The 26,425-nt window shown below is 38.9% G+C and overlaps 1 protein-coding gene across 1 annotated transcript in view; it reads left to right on the forward strand.

Annotated features, from left to right (window-relative positions):
* Bard1 (BRCA1 associated RING domain 1) overlaps positions 1 to 26,425 on the forward strand; it is a 66,017-nt gene that overhangs the window by 7,835 nt on the left and 31,757 nt on the right. The window contains exons 2-6 of the mRNA XM_057761561.1: positions 3,563 to 3,619; positions 5,056 to 5,204; positions 10,801 to 11,729; positions 23,278 to 23,358; positions 24,796 to 24,968. Coding sequence (XP_057617544.1) covers positions 3,563 to 3,619; positions 5,056 to 5,204; positions 10,801 to 11,729; positions 23,278 to 23,358; positions 24,796 to 24,968 — 1,389 coding nt within the window. The remainder of the gene's footprint in view (positions 1 to 3,562; positions 3,620 to 5,055; positions 5,205 to 10,800; positions 11,730 to 23,277; positions 23,359 to 24,795; positions 24,969 to 26,425) is intronic.

Here is a 26,425-nt window from a genome sequence, read left to right on the forward strand (position 1 = left end):
TATTTGATGTTTTTAAGTTTCATTATTTACAAGTATCATTTTCAACAGAAATTCCTGCAGCTTTAATAATTGAGTTAAAGTTGGATGTATTTAAGATTTTGGTTAGTATCTCTTAGTTGTAAGGTAAAATTCTTTCATTCTTGGTATCTTCTTAACCAAAGGTTTGACTTTGACATAGTTGAACTCTACTTCTGCAGTGTCTGCCTTATATCCTCCCTTGAAGTTGGCCTTGCCTTCTTTCCATTTGACCATCACATTTCCCTTACTGTTCTTTCCCCAGAACCCATACAGAACTCACTCACATTTCCCATGTCTTGTCTCATTTGTTAAAAGCCTCATAGTGGTCTATCCTACTAATTAGAATAGTTCTACTGGTCTATTCATATATATGCCACTGCTAATTACATGATAATATACCATTGCTAGGGTGAAGGGTAAAAACTATAGAAAAGGTTCAGAGTTACCTTAGGAAGGAAATAGGAGGCTTAGAAACAGAATGCAGACATTGAGTTTAGTGGTACCAGAGAAAGCCAGGAGTGTGTGGACTGACTGCATGGTGGAGATCTGTTGACATAGAGGGCAGGAAGTGAAATAGCCAAGGCCGTGCTAAAGTAGGCAGGGTGAGGTGCTGTAAGAAAATGAAGACTCAGTGGAAAGAGAAGCTTCAGGAAGAAGAGGTTAGTGTAACTTCACAAGGAAGTCAAGGAGGAGAAAGAACCCAAGGCTAAGATGGTTAAGATGGACTCACTGGTAGAACATTTAGTTCAGTTGGGGGACATGGTAGAATGGGTGGTAGGGACCAAATGCAGAGATTTTTAGGTTGAAGGGGAGGTTACCTGTCTTAAGTTTTCTATTGCTGTGAAGAGGCATCATGACCACCACTACTCTTATAAAGGAAAACATTTAGTCGGGGTGGCTTATAGTTTCAGAGGTTTAGCCCATTATCATCATGGCAGGACAAGGCAGTGTGCAGGCAGACTTGCTGCTGGAGAAAGAACTGAGAGTTCTACATCTTGATCTGTATGCAGTAGCAAGTGAACAGTGTTACTGGGTGTAGCTTGAGCATAGGAGACCTAAAAACCCACCCCCACAGTGACATACTTTCTTCAACAAGGCCATATCTACTCCAACAAAGCCACACCTTCTAATAGTGCCACTTCCTATGGGGACCATTTTCTTTCAAACCATCACATTGCCTGTGTATGCCTACATGTAAGTGAAAGAAAGGTGATTGATTCTAACAGTGATGGCCAGAACCTTTAAACAGGGAAGGTACTGGAACTTGAGAACAACCCATTGCAGGAATGAAGAGTATCTGAGGAAGAGCTTCTCCTCTGAGAGGGGAGGGGCAGGTGAGGTATGGGACAGGTAGCAGAGGTCCAGATGGTCACAGGTTCACACTGTGTGAGGTACTTAGGAGCTATGGTAGCTTTGAATAACCATGTAGTCATTGCTTAGCTTTTTACTTAGTGATCATCTCATCATTGTTGAGGTACAAAGGTGAAGAAATACTGCTTTTTAAAAACATAGTTTTTTTCTTTTATTTCTCTCCCTTATTTTGGATAGAGTCTCATTTTTTAGACCAAGAAGCCAGGGAACTCATTATGTAGTGTAAACTGTCCTTAAACCTAGGATCCTCCTACATCTGCTTTCTGAGTGTAGGAGAATTAGGTGTTAACTACCTCATCAACCACCCTTCTATTTTTTTTTTTTCTTTTGATTTTGAATCAGGGTTTCTCTGTGTTTCTCTGGCTGTCATGGAACTCCATCTGTAGACCAGGCTGGCCTCGAACTCACAGAGATGTGTTTGCCTCTACCTCCTAAGTACTGGGATTAAAGGCGTGTGCCACCACCCTGGCCTTCCTTCTGATATCCAGAGCCTGAAAGGCAAGGAACACTGAGGGCTGTCTAGCATTATGAACTTGCGTTCACAAGTCAGTAGTAAAAGTGGCTGAGTAGTTAAACCTTGTGGTCTGGGCTGAATACAGAATCCAGTGAACCACAAGGATGGTCAGTATTCACTGTAGAGAGCAGTTGGCTTTGGCTAGGATACACAGATACAAGATACACAGACAAGGAGTAGGAATTCCATGTTGTGGGGGGGGAACACGTAGAATTCAGCCCTTAATTAAGAAAGAGGTGGTTAGGTTTCATAATTCATATAATAAAACTTATAGGAGCCACACAAATACTGGTTATAATCATTGTATTGTTAGAGTTGCCAAACTCATATTTTGTCAGTTCTATGTAGTGTGATGGAAAAATGAGGTTTTGTGAGTTTTTGAAAGTAATAGTTTTATAATGTCAGCAAGCAGCATTTTTAGTAACTTGAGAGTATTGGGGCTGTGTACTTTCTTCTTAGCCCCTTCCCAAAAGCTCCATTTCATCTTAGTGTTCATATCTATTAAATGTGCAATGTGAAATGTTTGATGTTTCCAGAAATGCAGAGAACTGTGTTTTACTGATAGGTGATTTGTGTTTAGAGGTAACTGGATAATAATGGTGTAAACACCTAAAGGTCTTGGGGTTGGTATAATAAGCCAAGTGCAGGAAGTGGTCCTCCTTTAAGGGCTTTACTTGTGTGCTGTGCTCTTGCTGCATTTATTACCCCGCTGAGTGTCAGGGCCTCGCGTCTGTGCATTAGGAAGAGCCTGTCCTTTCCTAGGACTTCAGAGGCAGCAGGAATTCTGATGGACAGCACTAGGGAGGTTTTGCTTCTGCCTCTCTTCTCTCAGTGTATTGAATCTCCTGAAGACTGCCAGCTCGATTTGTGTCTGGAATTGTTTAAACAATCAACTAGCTGTGAACTGAAAGAATGATCATATTTGGTCAAAATTTCTATAAAAGTAGAGGACTCCTTAATAGCAAACTATTAGGTTTTTGTTTGTTTTTGTTGTTTTTAAATGGAAAGCACTGCATTATTATGGTCAAGGTGTTCCAATGTCCTAGTTTTCTGGGACAGTGCTAGGTTTTATCCCTATCCAGTTAAGAACCCCTCTCCACTCTGAGAAACGTCTCATTGGATGGCAGGCCCCATTTTAGATTTATAGGTTTCACTTCAAGGTAGTCAGGGAAGATGTACCTTAGCTGTTGAAAGAAGAAGTTGGGAGGTGCTTCAACACTGGTTCTTTTTCCTAACCTCTCAACAAATACATTATAAAAAGTACTAAAATTAGGTGGGCGGTGGTGGCACCTGCCTTTAATTCCAAAACTCAGGGGCAGAGGCAGGCGGATCTCTGTGATTTCGAGGCCAGCCTGGTCTACAAGAGCTATTTTGCAGAATAGGCTCCATCCAAAGCTACAGAGAAACCGTGTCTCAAACAAAACAAAACAAAAAACAAACAAAAAGTACTAAAATTCATCATGATAATTGCTATTTGAGTACAAGAAGTATGTCCATGGGGTGTTTAGCCAGCAGAATTAAAGCCTTTGCAATAAATGTTTCCTTAATATTTTCTGCTTTAATAAAGAGAGAAAGAAGATTGTGTTAGGTCTTAGGTGTGTAACTTATTGGGCAGGAAATGCTTATGTAACAATGACGTATCTTCCTTTCTTCATTCAGTGCTAATATTCTGAAGGAACCCGTGTGCTTAGGAGGATGTGAGCACATTTTCTGTAGGTAAGTAGTTAGAGCCTGATGTGCACTGGTGGAATCATTTTTGTTTTGTTGTTTTGGTTTTTCGAGACAGGGTTTCTATGTAGTTTTGGAGCCGGTCCTGGAACTAGCTCTTGTAGACCAGGCTGACCTCGAACTCACAGAGATCCGCCTATCTCTGCCTCCTGAGGAGTGCTGGGATTAAAGGCATCTGCCACCACCGCCCTGCTGCAATGATAGAATCGTGATGCCTGTCTTGATGTGTACTTTGATGTAATTGTAATGTCTCTGTTATCTTTAGAACTGTTTTATTTATAACTAAGAAATAAAGCTCAGAGGGGAGTGTGCAGAGTTCCAAAGGAAGTAGCTCTGCTAAGGTTTTGGAAATGCAGCAATGCCTTTAACGTAATTTTAAAATTCTGATATGTCCTTGAATAGTCCAGTTTTGAATGACTGAGACAATAGTCTTTCAAAATTTATTGAAGTCTAGCTCTTAAATTTCCAAGGTCGGGTGACTTAAAACAGTAAACATTTATTGTTGTAGATCAGAAAGTCAAGTTCTGATATATGTTGGTAGAATTTGTTCCCTCTGAAGGCTGTGCGGGAGACTGTTTTTTGCCGGGTTTCTTGTGGGTTGTTAATGAGGATTTCCCTTGCTGTGACTTCAGCAGTTGATGGGTGTCTATTGGTCAGCCTCTTTGTCACCTTGCCATAAGTTATCTGAGGAAAGGTTTCTTTGAGCTCAGGGTCTCAAGGGTTCAGGTACAGTGCTTAGCGCTCAGCTTCGGTGAATTTGGTGCTTAAACACCAGTTTTGCTTCTTGGGGTTAGTATAATAAGCCGAGTGCTGGGTATGTTTATCCTTCAAAGGTTTTGTGAGGAAAAACCTTGTGAAAAAGAGCAGTGTGGTGGTAGGGGCATATGGAGGTAGATGGTCTGTCACGGTGGCCAGGAAACAGGAAGGATGGAGGACTTAGCACTAGGTATAACCTGCACTGACGTCTATAGTGATATCTTGTTAAAGTTTCATCTACCTCCCTAAATAGCGCTACATGGTTGGGGACCAAGCGTTCAACTGTGAGTCTGTCAGAGGAGCTTGTTATGTGTAAGTCATAGTCTCTAAGCACACATTGGAGATTCACACATACATAACAGGGGAGAAGGATTTATATTGCTTAGAAGTTTCTGGTCCATAGTCCTTTATATTGAGACTATTTGTTCACATCTCTATAGCTTTACCCTTAGGAGCCATGGACTTCTTTGCTGGGAAAAATTAGATAGATTGTCATGGTAAATAATGTCTCATAGTAAAGCGATCAGATTTTACATATATGTGCATACCCTATTCTCCAAGCACACTGCTTTACCATACTATGGGAAACAACTGCTGTTTTCTTTCTGTTCATATGCTCTAGTGTTTGGAGTTCAGATTCTCCTGATTTTTCTTTTAATTTTTTTAAGTGTTTGTATAAGTGACTGTGTTGGATCAGGATGTCCAGTATGTTACACCCCAGCCTGGATCCTAGACCTCAGGATAAACAGACAACTGGACAGCATGATCCAGCTTTATAATAAGCTTCAAAATTTGCTACATGGCGATAAACTTTCAGGTGAGTAACATGCTGTCATTCTTTTGTTAAAGGGTGGACAAATTAGTAATGGTAATGACTACATGAAGGAAGAATGGATAATGAGTTCTGAATGGTGTAGCTCAGATCTTAAGATTAGTAGGGTTTTTTTTAAGTTATTTTGAGAAATGAGATAATTAAGTCTCAGCTTTATAGATGAGGTGCCAAGGTCCAGAGAAGTTAAATGCTCTTGCCTACAGTCACATGTATAGTTAATACAAGAAGCAAGAGAAATAATACTCATTTCTTGGTGTCAGTCCAGAGAGTCTCACTTCACGCTGACTGCTTTCTGCAGTTAGGATAATTTCTGTAGATTATATGTGCTATTGTGACTTTATTTATAATAGTGCTTAATTCACTTAAGTACCCTGTTATAAGATAGAATACAATATTCTTGCAAGGATCACTTTTCTAGACTGAATTAATTATGTATACATTTTGAAAGAACAAAAATCTAACACTCATTTCCTTTTCTATTTAAATGGGGGTTAATGTTTTCAAATTGTTCTTAGACTCTGTGTATTAACTATATGTCTTCCCATTGTGCCTTCTGCTGAGAACTAATTGGCTGTGAAAAGAAACTAAAGTGTTTTGAATTTTTATAATTGGATATTGGAGTTGTATTTTCATTGACCAAAGCATATCATTTTAGCATGTATTTATAGGAGACCCTGTCTGGCAGGATGCCATGAAAGAATGATAATGGTAATATGAAATTGTTGGTTTTTTTTTTTTTTGGTTGTTTTTGTTTTTAAGTTCTTTGTTCTCTGGATTCTGATATGTTAGTGTGTTAACTCCTAGTAAAGTTGATTAAACAAAATTAAATAAGTCAAATGATTTTAAGTATTGTTGACAACAGGTCTGTGTTTTTAAGAATGTAAGTCATAAATGTAAACCCGTCTTTACATTTAGTTATTTGGTTATTGTATTAGACGATTTTTTAATGATGAAATGTGTTATAGTAGCACTGTGAGTTAATGGTATCTATGTCTGTACATGTATATTGTAAAGTACTGCTTTAAAAAGCATTGAGGTTATAAATCTCTTAATGCATTGATGTCAGGATTGACTACTCTGTATTGGATAAACACTTGGGGGACATTTCTCTAGCTCCCAGCATTCATTATTATTCTGTAGTTCTTTGTTTAAGTTTGAGGCTTCATGAGGTTTTTCTCTTTTTTGCTAGCATGTCTATTGGTGTCATTGGTTCTGATCTTGTTTGGGCAGCATGTATGTTTATGTAATTATATGAATAACAGCTGTGTGTGTCTGTGTGTGCCTGTGTGTGTGTGTGTAAAAACAGAAAAAGAGGCCATGAATTTGAGAGAAAGCAAGGTGGGAGGATAATTAGGAGGGATTGAAGGGAGGAAAGGGAAATGATATAATTTCAAAAAATATAAAAGAAAAACAAGATTATAAGAAGGACTGTATTGAGTGGGACTAGAGAGATGGTTCAGCAGTTAAGAGCACACACTACTCTTGCAGCGGCCCTGAGTTCAGTTCTAGTACTTAGGCCAGACAGTTGTTGCTTTCTATACCTCCGTCTCCAGAGGATCTGACTCCTGGCTTCTGTGGGCACCTGTATTCATGCACATATACATATTGATAAAGTTAAATCCTAAAAAAAGAAAAAGATTGCATTGAGAAAAGAATTGCCATCTGAATGCTTTTCTTCCTTAGAACAGTGTGTGATGGTATGTATTTGGTAGTTGAAAAGATTGTGTGTATGATCTAATTGACTTCTGTCTTCCCCTCATATGTACTTTAAATTGGTGTAATGATTTCCAGTAATGGTCCATGTGTCTTTGGCCGTGTCAGAGTTGGGAATGGAGAAGAATCAATGAGTCATTACTTGGACAGTATGAAACAATATATATGTCTCTGAGTGTTGCTTTCATTAGATTCTTATGGGTATGTCTGATGGCTTAGATTACTGGCCAAACCCTGAAATGGAGGGTTCTAATTTGAGATTGTCATATTTTAACTTGACTCTTCTCTAATTATTGTATAATAGTGTTTTAAGTTATAGCAGATGCTGTAACAGTGAGTGACAAACCAGATGGCTTAAGTAAAAGAAACTTTCTCAGTACTGGAGGCTTGAAGTTTAGTTTCAGAAATGTCCTTTCTCTCTGAGATCCATAGCTTGTGCTCATGTTACCTCATGTCCTCATACTGCATTAGGGTATCCATGCCAGAGCAGCTTCCTCTTGGGTGAGTCTGTCTAATATAGACTCTAATTAAGATTTCATTTTGGGTACCCCGTATTAGTTATAGTTTCTGCATATGGACTTAGAGAGTAGAGGAAGTTCACAGTTTAATGCATAAATAAATAATTTGACATTTTTAATAGTGATTGAATGGGAGGAGGCTGGTCTGGTCTTTGTAAGCTAATTGCACTCTCGGTGGCTCACTGTGTTAGGTACCTTTGGGTACACAAAGAAATACGGCTCCTCGAGATTTATTGTGCTGAAGAGTGTTTGAATAGTAGTGTAGTTTTTGTTTTTGTGGACAGTGGAAAATTTGAGTTTTGAACAATGTTCAGGGTGGGACCTGACCCTTTTTAAAATATGTTCTTACTGTTTTTCTGTTTTGAACATTTGTTGGTTTGGTAGGTATTTGCTAAATTTGTTGAACTAAGTTGAATAGAAATCAACAGTGTGGGGCTAGAGTTCAGATCTCCAACACCCACACTGCAAGCTAAACATGCTGTAAATACCTGTGACTCCAGCTCCGAGAGATCTAACAGCCTCCTCTCGCCTTCCTGCATGCACAGGCTCGAGCGTGCACACACATGTAAAGTAACCTTTAGAAGAAAACACAACCGACAGTGTGCCTTTGCTACCTTGATGGAAATCACAGAAATGTTAGAGAAGTTTATTGAATATACCTTTGTTTTTGTAGTACAATTTTTTTTCCTATTTTAAGTTGTATCACTTTCAACTTTTCCCTAAGTCTTCTCAAAACAAGCCAGCTCTGAGGGGCAGTTCAGTTTTAAGTCCCTTCTCTAGTAGCTCCCTTTGTTTCTTTATAGTTGATTTAGTATATGTATTGAGGTCCTGTGCTAGTTTATCTAGTATTTCTAAAACTACATTTAAATGGTAGCAGGTAAAATGTTTTATAAGTAGACGGAATCAGGAATTTGGAACAAGTGAGGTTTGCTTTTCTTGTAAGAAAATGATCTCACCTTAAGACAAGGACATCAGACTGAGTGATTCCTGAAGCCTTAGCTGATTCCGAAATTCTGTGACTGTTAAATGATCACATGTTAAAGTGCTGAACTAAGTAGAATGGTTGAACAGTTCTCACGTTTGCTCTGTCTTTAAACAAAAAAAACCTGTAGTTCATAATTTATCTTTCAAATGAACCTTGTTACTTGCATTTACTACAAACTGTGCAATTACTGTAATTAAAGTGGGTAATTAGGAAGAATTTGTCAGATCATGGACATGGCATATGATACACTAGAGATGAAGAAGCCTGATTTATAGGAAGTGTGCAAAGAGGAGCTTCTAAACATTTCAACATATTTTTCTCGGTTCAGTGTACTTTAAAGAGAAGAGGTTGTCATATTTTCCTGATGGCCATTTATGGATAATTTTAGCTTATTATTGTAACAATCTGTTTTCTACGAATAGAGTTAAATTTAAAGTTTCTATTTTCCCCTTGAACCCACCATATTAAATCAGCCCTTGCAGGTGCTGGTCCACTTTTGTGGAACGAGTCGGGTGCTGGTAACATTAAAATAAAGAACATTGATTGGGCTTTCATGGATGATAGTTTGCTTTTCTCTTCTCTAGTTTGGGGAAAGATGCTAGTCCTTCTGAAGTGATTACACAGTGTTTCATATATGCTGTGACTTTATAATAGACAGAGAGGAACATTTGGATAGCCATGTTGCTCTTGTTATTTTAAATAGACCGAAATACATCTTAATTTACAGAATAATTATTCTTTAGTGAAGGTGTTACTGTTACACAGATGGTAAACAGAGTGCCTCCCTTTTATTTTATTTTTTTAAGTAAGGAACTAGCTAGTCATAGATTTCTCAACTTCTGTTGTGTAACTTAGAGAATAGTTTGCAAAGCACATAGTGTACATCATTATATTCCTTTGATGTAGATTAATGATAGTGAAATCACATTTTCTAATTGCTTCTCTTTTCTATGCTTGTTATTACATTTTAAGAAAAAGGAAACTTGGCTAAACACTTCCTTAGTAACATGTATGTCTGTTTATTGATATTTTTTAGTGTATGCTGAAATATTTAAATTCAGAGAATAAGTTTCTTTTAAATATCATTAAGAAATTTGCTATGCAGAGGAAGGACCAATGTTTTTCTTCATGAAATGAATATCATAATTTATCAAGCTTAGAAGCACTCACCCATGAAACAGTTGAAGCTGTTAATAATATGATTTATGTTCTAACAGCTGAATTGTTTTGCGTTTTAGTTTTATCTTAGATATGCTACATAAAATCCAGAATTTACAGTTATTGTTTGCAGTTTTCTTTGCTTAGTTGAACCAAGAGAGGTGATTAAAACCCCTGAGCAAAGATGTCAGTATACCTTAGTTAGTGAAATGATTACATGCATATAATGCATAGTTGTGTACTCTCTTTTTGCTCTTTTATAAGTTAGGAATCATGCTGCTGAAGTTGAAATTTACTTTTTTTAGATTTGGGGATTAGTCAATTGAATATGTTAGTGTTGCTCACATACCTTGATTTCCCTTTAGTTGTACAGTTCTACCTCTTATTAGTATAAACATCGAGAAATCAAGATTTGACTCCTTTTAAGTTGAAAATGTCATTATCTGCATTTAAAATAATAAATTAAAACCAAATACAACTTTTCACAGACTACTTGAGGATTAACCTTTAAGTCTGTAATCCTGAGGCCTTCTTAAGAAGTAATCCCTGGGAACATTTCATTTTGACCTTTCTTTAGGCTCAAGATTGTATCAGAAGTGGCTGGATTTCAAAATGTACTTCTCCCTGAAAAGCCCTCGTTGAGTTTAGACGTATAGTCTCTCTGTGAGTGGAAACCTCATCCTCATTGTTTTGATTCCTAAGATTCTGTCTCGGTATCACTGTGTAGACTACGTAGACTCAGCAAATCATTGCAATAGCTGTGGGGAATCTGCCCTCATTCTGTTACATAGTTTTGCTTGTATCAGCCTTATCTGTTTTCTGTCTTCCTGGTACTAACTGTGCTCCCATGATACCCGGAAGAAGTGGTGGCCTCTTCATAGTACAGTCTGAGTGCTGTTAATGTTAGGCAGGGTCGTGCGTGACGTGACATACATGACACTCCTACAGGTTAAAACTACTTACTTAGTAAAATAAAAAAAAAAAAAATCAACAACTATTTTGCATTTCTTCTATACCTAGTGTGATTTTTCCCTGGCAGATGTGTTTATAAAGAAGCAATTCTAGGCACTTAAGAATTGGTAGTGTAGGAGTAGAGAAATAAAAGGTGACTGTCCTTAGGAAAACTAAAAGTCAAATTCATCGGTGGCTCAAGATGGAGAAATTAATCCTCATAGCATGTTTCTTTTCTTTTCTTTTTTTAAATCAGATCCCAAAGACAATGCATCTAGGGCAGATTTATTTCGTAATGCAGAAAGGAAGAGGAATTCAATTAAAATGTGGTTCAGTCCTCGAAGGAAGAAGGTTAGGTACGTGGTGAGTAAAGAGTCAATGGTAACCCAGCCTGGAAAGGCAGAGGGTGGCAGAACCCAAGGAGCCTCCATATATGATTTTGTGTCTACAAGTCCCCCTGAAGTTGTTTCTAAGAGGGCTAAAGCAGCTTCTAGAACATCTGCAAAAAAGCAGCAGAAGAAATCTTCAGCTGAGATTAACCAGGAGGAGAATTTAAGGCCAGAAACAGACGATAGTAGGTTTGATTCCAAACTGAAGGAGAAGAAGGTTGTCTCCTGTAGCCGAACACCAGTTGTGGAAAGTCCACAGGTACATGGTGAAATAGACTTATTAGCCAGTGGTTCTGCTGCAGAATCTGAATGTTCTGGAGGATTGACTCAAGTCTCCTTACCATTGGCTGAGCATATCGTGTCTCCAGACACTGTGAGCAAGGAACAGACGCCTGAGAAGAAGGTCTGTGTAAAAGATCTTCGTTCAGGAGAGCGTTATGAAAATCATAAAGGCTGCAGTAGGCCTCCCAGTCCTGTTTCTAAGAATTGTGGGAGCAGCGTTCTGAGTCCCAGCGGAGATGTCATTAAACCAGCAGTGCTTGCAGAAACTATGCTGTTGGTTGACTGTTCTTCGACTCCTTCAGACCAATTTCAAGTTGATGTCACACTCAGGAGACACAGTAACATATCAGATGACTCCCTCAGCCTTTCACCGGGTGTACCCCCACCTCTGCTGAATAATTCAACTCACAGACAAATGATGCCAAGCCCCTCCACAGTGAAGCTGTCACCCAGTATTATGGCCGGGAAGAGAAATCACAGAGGAGAGACTTTGCTTCATATTGCTTCTATTAAGGTAGGCTACTACTCTGAACTAAATCTTGGAATGAGACCGTATCAGTTTGCTGTTACTATAACAAATACTTGAGATAGTAAGAGAAAATGTTTAATTTATCTCACAGTGTTGGAAGTTTCTGTTCATGCCCAGTAGGTTCTGTTGCTTTGAATTTGTCATGGTAGATGTGTGTTATAGAACAAAACTGTTCACCTCATCATTGAAAAACAAGAGAGAGTGTGTGAGAAAGGAGTGGAGATCCTGTTCCTTCTTTATGTCCAGTGACTTGAAGACCTTAATGTCGAAGGTGGAGATGAGGTTGGGGTAAGGGAACCCTTCCATTAGCTACACTAATGGTATAGGGATCCTATACTCTTAGGACAACTTGGATTTTTGTTAACATTTGGTTATGTCTCAGGTGATATCTGCTAAGCCTGATTTAGAAAATTAGTCTTTTGGTCATCTTGTCTCACTAATAAAAAAAATCTCCACAATACGATATTGTAGTATTTTTTAATGCTTCCTAGACATAGCTAGTTAATAATTATTATGTTTCATCCAACTTTACAAACTGTATAGTATATGTCAGCTATCACTGTAGAGCAGAAATAGCTGCAGACAAGTAAACCAATAAAACTTGACATGCATATTCAGGTAGCTCATCCACAAACTAGATTATATATTCCATTCTAGGCATGGAAAAAAGCCACAGTAGAATAGGAAAAAATAGTGGCATAATGGTTTCATGGTGATTTTTCTTCATTGATATGTTCATGATTGCATTGTGTATGTTTTCTCAATAGACCATTTACTTGAAAAGTCTTGCTCAAATTAAAGTTGCCTGTATTGTGTTCTTGAACCCAATTATCAGATATTATTGCTATTAGTTGACTGATTCTGATTTATTACACTTAAATATGCATTAATTTGTATTGTTTTTAAACCATTAATCATGTTCTTTTAAAATTTTATTATGAACTGAATGTGTATTCCCACCTGTTTGATTTTTGTTAGTTTTTTACAATTCTGGGAAACAAACACAGGGACTTATTCAAGCACTTTTACCAAGTAGCTGTGCTTTCAACTTCTGTGTTTGACTTGATAGACATTGTCTAGGAAGAAAAAATATACTAGTGGGTTTATCAACATAGTTTTCTTATTAGAAATTATTTTTATTTAGTTTTCATCTTAATTTTTTCATTTGGCGTAAGAATGAACTGTCTAGCTATATGAGGAAGCCAAATACTATAATTCTGCTGTCTTATTTCAGTTGCATGCCCATCTTCTTCAGAAAAATATTTGAATGAGTCTTAATGTTAAAGCTACCATAAAATGAAACAAGGAGCTGGGAAATGAGCCCATTTTACACAGTGAATTCAGAGTTGGTGACCTTTAAAGCAGCCAAAGCAAAGAAGGAGGTTTATGGAAGTCAAATAGTAAGACTTCTCAGAGTTGCTGCTGTGGTTGTTGCTTTTCCCTACAGCACACAGGTAGATTTGGAGCTTCCACAGTTCATGGTGCTTGTGATAGTTAATCTTGATTGTCAGTCTTTTTGGAGCTGGGTCCAGTAGTTCATATCTGTAACTCTAGCGTTCAGGAGGCTAAGGCCAACTTGGATTATGTAGCTAGTTCAAGGCTAGCCAGGCCACAAAACAATCCCTCAAATTATCCTACTCCTGATACCAACTTCTTTCTTAGTTACTGTTCTGTTGCTGTGAAGAAGCACCATGATTAAGGCAACTGTTAAACTGAAACCCAGCAAAGCAAACTCCATATTCTGCATCTCCATGTCCAATGCTCTTCAGAACTCCAGCTCCTTTCAACTTTGTTGACTGCAACACTCTTCTCTCTCTCCGGCTGCCACCACACCCAGTCTGTAGCTCTCCTTGACAGATATCCCTACATATCCAAAATTTTGGGGTTTCCAGTCCAATCCAGGCTTCACCTTTACAACTCCATACAGTGGCCTCTCTGGCACAGCGCTTCTATGGCCGGGATGCGGAGACTGGTGGGGGTGCCAGTATTGAGATATGGAGGCTTCTTTTCAAGTGGATGTACAGCAATCTTTATTTTGTCCCGAGCTAAAGCCTTTTATACCTCTACTGCTTCTGTGAAAAACCACTGGACAGAAAGAACCCAAACATCCTTGTCAATTACAGACTACAAGGAAGTCCCGCGGTCAGGGGGAGTGAGGGCAGCTAGATCACAACTCCCTTTATTTTATTTTATAAAATAAACGGTGCCTGTCTTGTTACTTTGGGTGGAATACCTTGCCTGTCGTGGGGAATAGCCCTCTAATATTCCCTGTCTTGGGTGGCATCCTGCCCCCAAAGTATTGCCCGTCCATGGCTACCCAGACATATAGCCCTAAACCAAGTATCCCCAGACCTGACAGCACCAATGAGCCAGACCAGCACTGCAACCATTTAGCATGCACTAACTGGGTGGTAAAATTAACAAAAGCAGTATTCCAAACCTCTCTCATATGGTTGAATTCCATAACAGTAGCAGAAGCATGCAATACAGTGCCATGAGTAATGCACATAACATGAGTAACTGTTGAAAAGTCCAAAGATAGTCCACTTGCTCCTGAACCAGAGCCACTTGTTGGTTCAAGGTCAATATATGTCCAATTGAATATGTCCATTAAGATCATTTTGAATGTCCAAAGCATTGCTGACTCTTTCAGCCAGCTGGTTGACAGTCTCAGCCGTCTGCACAGTCTGGGAAAGAGCCATTCCGGCAGTAGTAGCTGTGGTGGCAGAGATAGCAATAACGGCAATTACAGCTGCGGTGATTCCAGGGTCTCTCTTCTGCTGATCTTCTATGGTCCAGCACTTGTTGCCATATTTGCTGACACCGCCGTGGTGTCCTCCAGCCTGGACACTGACTGGACCAGGGCAACATGCCTAGCAAAGCTCTGTTCTCTCTGGGTCCAAACTGCTACTTGGAGCAGAGCAGAACTCAGGGAAGCAGGCTCGCTGCTCCTGCTCTGGAACCATTAAAGGGGCCCTGTTGTAATAAGAGTGGCGGGGGCTGCGTCCCCTGCACCCGGCCGCCCGAATGGCTAGCTTTATACCCCGAAGTAATTACACGGAAACTGTATTCTTTTGAACACTGCTTGGCCCATTAGTTCTAGCCTCTTATTGGCTAATTTTTACATATTGATCTAACCCATTTTTAATATTCTGTGTAGCACCACGAGCTGGCTTACCAGAAAAGATCTTAACCTGCGTCTGCCTGGAGTGGGAGAATCTTGGCGACTCACTGACTCGGCTTCTTTCTCCCAGCATTCTGTTCTGCTTACTCCACCTACCTAAGGGTTGGCCTATCAAATGGGCCTTGGCAGTTTCTTTATTAACCAATGAAAGCAACAGATTAATAAGAAATCACTCCCACATCAGGGCCCCACCTAAACAATTGGGAATTTGGGTATCGTAAACCCATCTGGCTACTTCCTACTGAGCAAGCCAGGGGATGCTGCATTCTTGGGGGTATTTTACATCAACATTTCAGGGGGTCTCGGTGAATCAAACCACATAAATTTGCAGTGAATCCAAAGGTTCCCAATCCTCTGTGAAGATAAAAGCAGAACCTCTTTTCCAAAGCATCAAATCCTTAAGCCCATATTTTAAAGTCAAAATACCTTTCTTAGCAGTTCTCAGAATCAAATGTCTTTCTCCAGTCCAGAACACAAAAAACAACAATCAACATACTAACATACATCTGTACGTATTCTTTTTGAGGCCCTCAATTCACCCTCCTGCCTCCTCTTTATTACTTCCCTACTGGCCAGTCTTCCGGAGGGCATCCCTCAGAGCGTCTCTGGGGATGAAGAAAAAAATACTCCTTTTAATCTGACTTGGCTTGTTCCCAGTCTGGAAGGAACATTTAAACCCCTTCCTGTAATAAACCAGGGGCTAACTTGAGCTATTGTTTGTACAAAATCTTCCACTGTCTTCCTTGTTATTTCTGTGCCTTGTTGCTTTAAGAGTTTCAGTTACTTTTTGAGGCCTTTAATTCACCCTTCTGCCTCTTCTTTATATTAGCTAGTCTTTTGGAGGGTGCCCCTCTGAGTATCTCTGGGGATGAAAAAATAAAACACATTACCTTCCCCAATACGCTCCTCGATTTAGCTGGCAGACCGAGCGACCCTGTTCATGAATCCCCACTTTCCACTTGCCGCGATGTCGAGACTGGTGGGGGTGGGGGAGAGGTGGAGGGCAGGGGTGGGGGTTGTTACCAGGGTTGAGACACGGAGGCTTCTTTTCAGGTGGAAGAACAGCAACCTTTATTTTTCCTTGAGCTAAAGCCTTTTATACCTCTACTGCTTCTGTGGAAAACCACTGGCCAGAAAGAACACAAACATCCTGTCAATTACAGACCACAAGGAAGTTCTGCTGTAGGTCAGGAGTGAGGGCAGCTATATTATAACACTCTGGGACTGCATGCAGGGCCTACGACATACCTAGCCTCAAAGGCTTTCTTTAATGGAGGAGGAAGATTCCACAACTCCTTTCCTTTATTCTTGACCCTAAAACTATGTGGCCAAAGCCTTCAAATTCTGCTGCCTGCTCAGGCTAAAATGTAACTCTCTTGATGATATATATTTGCATAAACTTTGACTTGTGGAGGTTTTCTAGACTAAGGAAATCCTCCAGGTTTATTCCTTTTACAGGTTGCAGGATTTAACTGGGTGGTGTCTTGCCTTGGTGTTGCCAGTCCCTTTATTTCATTTAGCATCAAGCTTTTTTTTTTTTTAATCTCATTAAACACCAGTCTTGGCTCTAGCATTGCATATCCTGGTGCTCTTTTGTCCTTAAACTGTACATTTTATATTTCTCTTTGCTTCATGTGTTCATTTTCATTGTAGGTCTGTATAATCGTGATCATTAATAGCCACACAATGAAGTTTGTCTTGAAATCTCCTCTGTCAATGCCATTAATCCAAAACTCTTCAATTCAGCTGCTGACAAATTTTTAGCACAGGGGCAGAAAGCAGTCACATTCTTTGCCAAAACTGCAGAAGAATGTGGCAGCCAGTAACTTTCTTCGCCTCTGAAACTATATAAGCTGGGCCCCACATTTCACATCATCCTCAGCACCACCATCCATTCTCTTACTAAGATGGTCCATTAAGCACTGCTTAAAGCATTCAATTGCTTTTCTAGTCCGACGTCTCAAGGCTCCCATATTCCTCCAAACAACAACATGGTCAGACCTGTCACAGCAATACCCCAGTCCCTGGTAACAACTTCTGTTTTAAAACACCAGTGATATTAGTAAACACAGTTCTGTGTGTCTCTGAGGCAGATAGTAAGGGCTCTGACAAAAGTATGGCCAGTCCATTGAATAAGTCCATCTTTAAACTGACAGTTGAGCTGCTGCAGATCTCTGCAACATAAGGCTTGTTTAGAGGAAATGGTCACTGAGAGTTACAGGCATATCTTGGAATAGCCTTTTTTCTCCTGTTGTTTCTGCCCCTCTCTGCCTCCTAACTGCCATGATGTGAAGTGCTCTATGTTACCTTTGTGCCACAGTGGACCAAAGCCCCCATGAACAAAATAAACCTTTCTTTCTGTAAGTTGTTTCTGTTTTGCAAAAGTAAGGGGCTGAGAAACATTTGCTTGCACTTCATACCTCAGTAGTGGGTTTTCCGAGAAGTGTAAGAGGCTGACATTTCATAATGCCATGCAGACATAACAGATGTTAGGATGGCAACCTGAAGGCAAGGTGCTGAGAATCTAATGAATTCTAATTCAGGGTAGAGGTAGAGTCATTGAGAGGATCTGCTTCCAAATATGGCTTTGTAGCTCATACTTCTAGGCAATCCTGTTTGTTTCCTCTTCCTAGCATCATGAGAAAGTATGGAACACACCTGCAAATGGGACCTGTGATATGTTGAAGATTTTATTTCTGGAATACCACATGGAGTGAGCATGTAGCTCCTTGAGTCAGCCACCCACTGCTCCCTTTGTAATACTAGTAACTTTTTGTATCACTGTGTTGTCAAGACTATTTATGATTTACTTTATTCCATAAGAATAATTCTAAGAAGCCAGAGAATTGTTTACCATATTGTAGAATTCCATTCCCAAAGGTAATTTTGGCCTCTCTTTATAAAATGACATCTGATTGCTGAATGGGGCCAAGTTTTAACTATCTGGTTTCAACTGAAAAGCTTAGCTATGATGGGTAAGTAAGTTTTATTGTGCATAATTTGTAATTTCCTATAGTTTTTATGAAGATTTTTTTAGTGGTATTTTTGAAGAGCCAAACTAATAAGAGAAAATAATTCTATTTGCATGCTTTTTGAAAGTTACTTTATATTGCTGGGATATGCACATAGTCATAGTATGTGGGACCATATAAAGAATCTTTCCTTTCACTGAAAAGCATACGTTCAGCTTTTCATCAACACCGTATAAGTGTTTCGTGGCAGGACCTCTTAAGAGAGCTGCAAGTTTTTGCAGCTAAAGCTGAGTCAGGAAGCCTCTCTTAGATGAGAGCGCTTGCTTGCCTCTAGCAAGCAGAGCAGAACCGAGAAATTGCTGCTACCAAGAAAACATGCTTTATTCTTTCCCAAGCTTTCTTAGGCTTTCTGTGGATGCAGGTGTCCACGTGGGCGCCATTTGGGTCACTGTCCATGATTTAGGACAGAGCAGGAACTCAGGCAGAAATCTTTGCTTTCTGGCTTACTTGTGCCTGGCTTGTGCCGAACTTTTATACAGCCCAGGCCTATCTATTCTGCCTTGGGATTGTTCCATCCCAGGGGAGCTGGGCCCTCTCACATCAGTCAAGACAATTTCCCACAGGCCATTCTGAGGTAAGTCTTAGGCCAAGGTTCCCTCTTTCAGGTGACTTAAGGTGTGTCAAGTTGACAATAAAAACTGAGGCTCTTCTTCCCTTCCCCTTTTCTCCTTCCCACCTCCCATTAGTCCTCTCTATTCCCCTAGGCAGTTTTGCTTCCACTTTCATGTCATATTATACATGCATGATTTATATAAGATCCATATAAATCTAGGATCCACAAATGAAGTAGACATGGTGCTGGAACTGGATAACTAGCTGAGAGAGTACATCTTATTCCAAAGTTGGAGAGAGGGAGACAGAGAGAAGAAAGAGAGAAAGAATGACTGACTGACTGACTAGGTTTGGCATGGGTTTTTAAACCTCAAAACCCACCCTTGGTGACACTCCCCATCAGTGTCAATCTTTCCCCAAACAGTTGTACCAACTAGGGACCAAACATTTCAATATATGATCTTATAGGGGTCTACTCATTCAAACCACAATGGCTAATTTTAAGTTTTTTCTTATCTTGTCTTTGCCTTTATTTGTGTGAGTAGGTGGGTAGGCAAGTGCAGAGTAAGAGGACAGCTTCCGGGAGTTTATTCTCTTTCCACCGTGTTGGCTTCTGGTATTAAACCCATGTTAAGAGATGGTTGGCAGACACACTTGGCCACTAAGTTGTCTCAGGCCCACTTTCTATTTGAGGATGATAACTGATTTCCGTTATTGGACTAACTTATATTCCACAACAGCAGTATGTAAGGGTTCCCCTCTCTACATCCATCCTTATCAGTATTTTTTCTTCTTTTCACACTAGGATGGGGTGAAATCTCATGTTTTAATTTGAATTAAACACTGATACCTAGTGATTTTCCATACTTATTGGTCATTTGTGCTTTAATTTCTGAGAGTTCTCTGTTTATATTTTTAGCTTATATATTGATTGGGTTCTTTCATTTCTTTCATTAACAGTTTGTTTATTTTTATTTTATATGTATAGTTGTTTTGCCTATATAAATATCTGTTTGCACAGGCCAGAAAAGGGTGTTGAATCTCTCAGAACTGGAGTTACAGATGGCTATGAGCCACCATGTGAGTGCTGGGAATTAAACCTGTGTCCTTTGGAAGATGAGCCAGTACTCTTAGTTCCTGAGCCATTTATCTCCCTAGCTCCAGGTTATTTGATTCTTTGTACTTTTTTTGGGTTCTTTATATGTTGTAGATATTAATCCTCTGTCATACGTTAGCAAAGATTTTATTCCCTTCTGTGAGGTGTGTCTTCATTTGATTCTTTGCAGAAGCTTTTTAGTTTCTCTTCAGTTCCATTTGTCAGTCCCTGGCATTATTTTCTGACAGACTAATCTTTTTTAGGAACGTCTTAGCTGTTCCTGTTTTGTGATGTGTTTGTCTAGTTTTTTCCTCTAAGAGATTCTATGCTTTGATCTATTTTCAATTGAATTTTGTACAGGGTGAGATTTAGGAAATTTAGTTTAGTTCTCTCCTGTGTGGACATAGATTTTTCCAAGCACCACTCAATTTCATTCTAAGCACTGTCATTTCTGTATATTTTGGTGTCTTTGACATAGTCTAGGTGTCTGCAGCTGTGTGCTGGGTTCTTATCCTTTTGATCTGTTTATGTGTCAGCACTATGCTCTTTGTGTGGTTGTGTGTGTGTGAGAGAGAGAGAGGGAGGGAGGGAGGGAGGGAGGGAGGGAGGGAGGGAGGGAGGGAGGGAAGAGAGATTTTGGGTGCTAGTACCATATTTCAGTTACTGGGTAACACAAACACTAAGCTGTGTGTGTTTGTTTGCTTGCTGTGGTTCTGTACCTCCAGCATTATTCTTTTTGCTCAGGATTGTTTGGCTTTGTAGAGTCTTTGCTGGTTCCGAATGAATTTCAGGATTCTTTTTTCTATTACTTTTAAAGCAACATTTGTTTGTGTACATATGTGTATGCATGTGTGTGTGTGCATGTTTTTATGTATATGTGTACGCATGTGTGTGGGGGGGGGCTGCATATGAGTGCAGGTTCCAGAAGAGGCCAGAAGAGAGGACATAGGATTACCTGAGCTGGAGCTGTAGTCAGTTGTGAACTTCCTGATATGAGTGTTGAGAACCAAATTTATGTTCTTTGCAAGAACAGTAGGCACACTTAACAAATGAATTTCTCTAGCCCCTCTTTCATTTTTATTTCTTTTTTTTTTATTTCAATGAAGATTGCATTGAAATCTTGATGGGGATTTCATTGAGTCTATGGATCATTTTTGGTAGTATAACCATTCCCAGAATAGTCAATATTTCAATCAGTTGAAATGTATTTAATACTTTCTTTTAGGCTATTAAAATTTAGTTATTTGGTTAATTTAGAACATTTTAATATATTTTACAAATGGATTTTTAAAAAAAGCTTTAAACTACCATCTGAAGATGTTCTGTATTTGAGAAGTAGCCCCATATTATGGAAAGAGAAAAGTAAACTTTAGGGGCTGAAGATGTAGATCAGTTGGTCAAGTGCTTGTCTAGTATGTAGGACTTAGATTCCCAGCAGTGCAGAAAGCTAGGTGTGGTGACTCTAGTTGCTGTGTCCCACACTGTGAATGTATGCAGGGCAGGAGGATCAGAAGTCAAAATTATCCTTGCCTGGCCTGGATTACATAGGTCCATGCCTCAAGAAAAGATTGTAAAAGATAAAATTTTAGGGCCAGAAGTGTTGGTGCAAACTTTTAATACCACCACTGGGGAGGCAGAGGCAGGCAGATCTCTGAGTGAACTTGGTGAGTTCCAGGGCAGTCAGGACTAAATAGACTCTATGTCATAGACCCAGTCACAACAACAACAACAACAAAATTATTTTAAGTAGAAAAATTATAAAGCCAAGACAAATGCTCTAGTGGGGGCAGGCGTGGGGGGTGGTTGGTAGGAAATTTAAATAACTTCTGTATTCTTAACCCAGTAGAGGTACAGATTTGTTTCAGAAAAGCAAATGATCTGAGTTGCAATTGGATAGGAATGAGAGATTCTGGTATGTAGTTGCACAGTAGGATGCATATAATAATGGTGCTGTATATTTACATTTTAGAAAGCTAGAATATTCTGAATGATTTCATGTTTGAGTTTAAAAGTAAACAAAAAGTGTATTGGGCCTGGGTTTGGGAGATGGCAATCTTCTTAAAGAAGGAATCGAATACAACATGTTTATAGTTTTACTTGCATGTAAATTTTATTTACCCAGCATTTTCAAGTAGGCTAAGTCTCTTATTTTGCCTTTCTTTCTGCCATGAACTCAAGTCTCCCCCCCCCATATCTTACCCTAAAAGAGTTGGTTTGTTTTTTGTTTACCATGACTGATAATAAGAGTTTTATAAACTTCATCCCACTGTATAGATGCTATTCTTTTTCCTAAAGCTTTACATTGGTTTTAAGAGTGTGTGATATTTTTTATAGTTAGAGATTTTTAAAAAAGCTTTGAGGGTCGAGCAATACTTTGATTAAATAGGTAATCACGTATGGCATATGGATGGCAGATTTTTGCATCCACATGGAATAAGGAATGCATGTGATAATGAGACTGCAGTGGTATGTAGTTTGGAGATTGTGTTTCTGGGGAAAGGAATATAAAGAAGGGTTGGGGTGTTAGAACGTGGTGGAGAGCATGCTTAGAGAGAGTGTGCAAGCCTAATTTTCAGCTTTATCTCCTTTGCCAAAGCTTTCTTCCATTACTGGCTAGCAACAGAGGGAATCTCATTGACCAAACCATTTTACATCTTCCTTCAATCCACTCATATTAGAATTTAGTTGGATCATGATATACCAGTTACAGAAAGCTCAGAATTGGAAGGAGACTTAATTTTCTTGTCATTTAGTTATTGCAAATATCTTAACAACTTGAAAGGAGAAGGAATATTGTCTGCCGGTCCTTTACTTTATCTTAATTCTCTTTTTCTAACATCTTGTTCTTCTCCATTGACACCAGACTCTGATGCTGTAATGTGTCTGCTGTTCTTACTTTTCCTCTCTTCCTTGTGTCCTCCCTGTGTTAGTGAGCCACTGTTGAAAAGTTACTATATGGATCTCAAGATTGCTGGTCTAGGAGGAAGAGAAAGCTAGTGAGAATGCTATGTATTGAGCAGTATGAATTTGGTGGAAGCTGCATTTCCTACCGTTCAGTTAATTGATAATAGGTAATGGTTTTAGTTTCAAAGCAGTGGATGGAAATTAAATGCTAATTTTGTGTGTTGTATGACTGTTTCTCAATCCCTGTCCTGATTTCAAACATAGCAACTGTTTCTGCCATGACGATTCCTTTGGTGCAAATAAAGTGACTATAAACTAAATTAGCAACTCAGGCATATAGAATTGGCAATAAAGTGGTACTTTTGGCAGTTTCAACAGTTGGTTTCATTGACAGCTTGTTGACTGTAAACAACTTTGCTTATTTTAATGCTCAAAATGATTTTCATGTATGTTCAAAATGATGTTTTTGCAAATGAAATGATGACTTGAATTTTAGGATAGTCTCTGACTAGAGGTCTTCATTTTGTATCTTGAACTGAGTTTTCAGTATGGATTGCTAGTAATATCCAAGTACAAAAGAAATGACTTGGTATCTCTCGACTTTAGAGGCAGATAATATTTCTTGGCTAATAAGTAGCAGCCAGGGTGTAAGGGGAAAGATTTGTCTGACTTGAAGAAGACAGACTCTTCAAAACAAAGCCTCAGTAGCCACATTTCATTCATGATATATTTTAATGTCCTTTAATTTTTTCGTTATTCCACCAGGGCGATATACCTTCTGTTGAATACCTCTTGCAAAATGGAAATGACCCAAATGTTAAAGACCATGCTGGATGGACACCATTGGTAGTTTTCTTTTGTGTATCTTTTTAGTGTTGTGGATTTCTTTGTTTTTTCATTTTTTTATGCTTATGGTTCTAGTTTATGGCTTTGTGGTTGTTCATATATCATGCTCTGCCACCTACACTCTTTAGTCTGAAGAATTTATGTTTTGACCAAGTATGAAAAGAAAGTTATTTTTCATCTAGCTGTTTCAGTTGTGACAGGAAAGTAATTGGCTACCTTTTGAGTACTTTTAGATATAGGAGTCCAGTTTCACTGTATTGTTGAGAGTCAGCTTATGTCATGTGTGGTGGTAACTGCTACAGTGGTCACCAGGCTGCATTGCGCAGCACTGCATGCCTCTGGAACCAGATAGAGTTTGGCTTCATAGAACAGAGTAGTTCAAAGGATGGAATGTGATGACCAGGGAGTATTTAAATCTTGCCTTATACTTTGTCCACTTGCAAAATGAGGCAGTAGCAGTAGAAAGCCTTGTCATAAACATTTAAAAAGTCTGTTCATTATTGTTACCATCAATTGCAATGTGAAAAAGAGAATGGAAAACACACTTGAGACCAATTTTGGCATTAATGAAGACAGTAAGTGTTGGCTTAGAATGCAACCCAAAGCCTCCACAAGGGAGGTGGGTACCTTTTTCTTATAAACCAGAATTTCAGCACAGAAATGAGACTCATTAGGCCAGGTACAAAAAATAGCTTGAAGATAGAACATATAAATATGTAATATTTATATGTATTAATATATAGTATATATAAAATGACTTCTTGACAAATTCTTAAGCCAAGAGGACTTAATCTGGATTCAGTTTGTTGTGTTCCACAGACTGGCCAACATTGTTTAGGAAGGTTAGCTGCTGCTGTCTTGCTTAACTCTCTTGCTCCTTCCTTTGTTACTAGTTCCATCATTTTTGTCTGTTTAAAAGCACATTTGAGAGCCACAAATACCCAGTAATGTCCATCAGCAAAGAGAACTTGCCTTTTAAATCGTCCTAGATGTCACTTTGCTGGATGGGTTTGTGTAAATGTTGGTGTACAGTTTGGTTTATGGATCGAAGCATTGAATTCTCCTCAGCCTTGGAGAATTCCAGATCTCTATATGATCTGGTTGTTACACTTTTAAGAGTTTTTCCCAATGTTGTAAAATTATTGTAGAAAAATTTAGCAGCTCTAATTGCTTAAAAGTACATTTTGTAGAGAGGAGCATGTGATCCAAACAAAGCTTGTTTTTTTTTTTTTTTTTTCTCATGGAGTACATAGATTTTCATCACTGTGTATTTTACCATGAAAATTACAATTAGTGGTTTTGATGGTCAACAGTCTAAGGTTTGATAGTAGTTTTATGAGAATAAGTTTACTGACTTGTTGTTCTCATTAATTTTTCTAAAATGTATGTATTAATTTTCTTTTCACACTTCCTCCTTTAAAATGTATTTTTGATTAGCATGAAGCCTGCAGTCATGGGCACCTGAAGATAGTGGAATTGCTGCTCCAGCATAATGCTTTGGTGAACACCACAGGCTATCAAAATGACACACCACTCCACGATGCGGCCAAGAATGGGCACATAGATATAGTCAAGGTGTTATTGTCCTATGGCGCCTCCAGGAATGCTGTGTAAGTAGTTGCCTACAGTCTTCTAAATGGGTTTATGTTCCTAAATGAAGGTATGTACTGAAGCAATAACTACCCGTTGGTATTTTGGTCTCTTGTCTTCCACAGCTAAAGTTAGATGTGAGAATCAGCATGCATGTTAGACTCAACACTCATTCTCTCTTCTTCAAAACTCATGCATTTGAAGCAGATTTATTCTCTTCAGTAACACTATCAAATCCGTTTAGAAACCTTGGTTTTGTGGACAAATTCCCTTAGTGATTTATATGCTGTAGAATGAATCATACTTAATAGAATTTAGATATTTAATTTTTTATACTTAATAAAAATTAGATAATTAATTTTTTGTGGTACTTAATATTTTAGACTCCTTTTAAATATTCTGTTAGCCCTTTCTGCTTTTTAGTTCAACAAAAGTTAAAATTTATAAGAATTTAGATATTGGGCAAGTGCAGTTGAATTATCGCCCAGATTTTTCACATTATTCAAATGAGGCTCTGAGCAAATTGTTTTGCAGTGTCAGGGCACAGAGGAGCATTAGCGAATGCTGGCGGCTGCATCTTAAAACTGCTGTTGTCAAGAGTATTGCAAGCAAATGCCGTATGCAGATTTTTATATCTTTAATCTGTAACTTGGCTCCTGTCTCCCTATATGTTATTTTACTCTTCAGTTAATGAGTTGGTTGAAATGAAAATGCAAGAATTGTTCCTCTGTGCTCGTACTGCTTTTGTGTGCTTCAGAAGAGCCCAACAGAAGCCTCACCCTTGGTATAGATGTAAGAACCACAACATGCAGATTCTGACTTGTAATCTTTAGTAGGTAGCCACTTAACACAACTGAAAAACAAGTTACTAATGAAGAAAATCACATACCCTGGTGCTTCTAGCTTCAGTAAGTGTGTCATCCCTTCTTTATTTCCCATTACAAGTTTTAAAGCATCTGGGTCAAATTCTGGGAGAAATGTGTGTGTGCATGCATGGTTTTGTTTTTCTGTCTTTCTGTGTGTTTTTGTATATAAGAATCCCATAGAGGTAATATATAATTATGTGAAGACCTTATAGCTATGACCCTCCTGTATGTGTAGTAAGCCATTTCATGAGGCAAATGGCGGCTTGGGTCAGGTGAAACCGAGTAGTTTCCATCCTAGGGTTCTTAAATCAGCCGTGACTACTTTAATGAATGGAGCACTGGTCATGGTGTTAGGAAATCCAGCTTTTATTTGTGACTCTATTATTGACTTTATAGCTGCAGGCAGGTTAATTTTTGTGCTTTGGTGTCCTCACCTATAAAACATGGGTGCTGCCTGCTGCTTTTCTATTTCTTCAGATCATAGTGAGGATTAATGAGCCAAAACACAGAGCCTGTCTTGTTGTTTGTATGCCATGATTTTTCACTGTGCTGTGAGGAGTCACTAATGTACAAGGAGTGGGCACAAGGCAGGGGATGAGTCTGCCTTCACA

The sequence above is a fragment of the Chionomys nivalis genome, chromosome 2 (assembly GCF_950005125.1).
Source record: "Chionomys nivalis chromosome 2, mChiNiv1.1, whole genome shotgun sequence".
NCBI lineage: Eukaryota > Metazoa > Chordata > Mammalia > Rodentia > Cricetidae > Chionomys > Chionomys nivalis.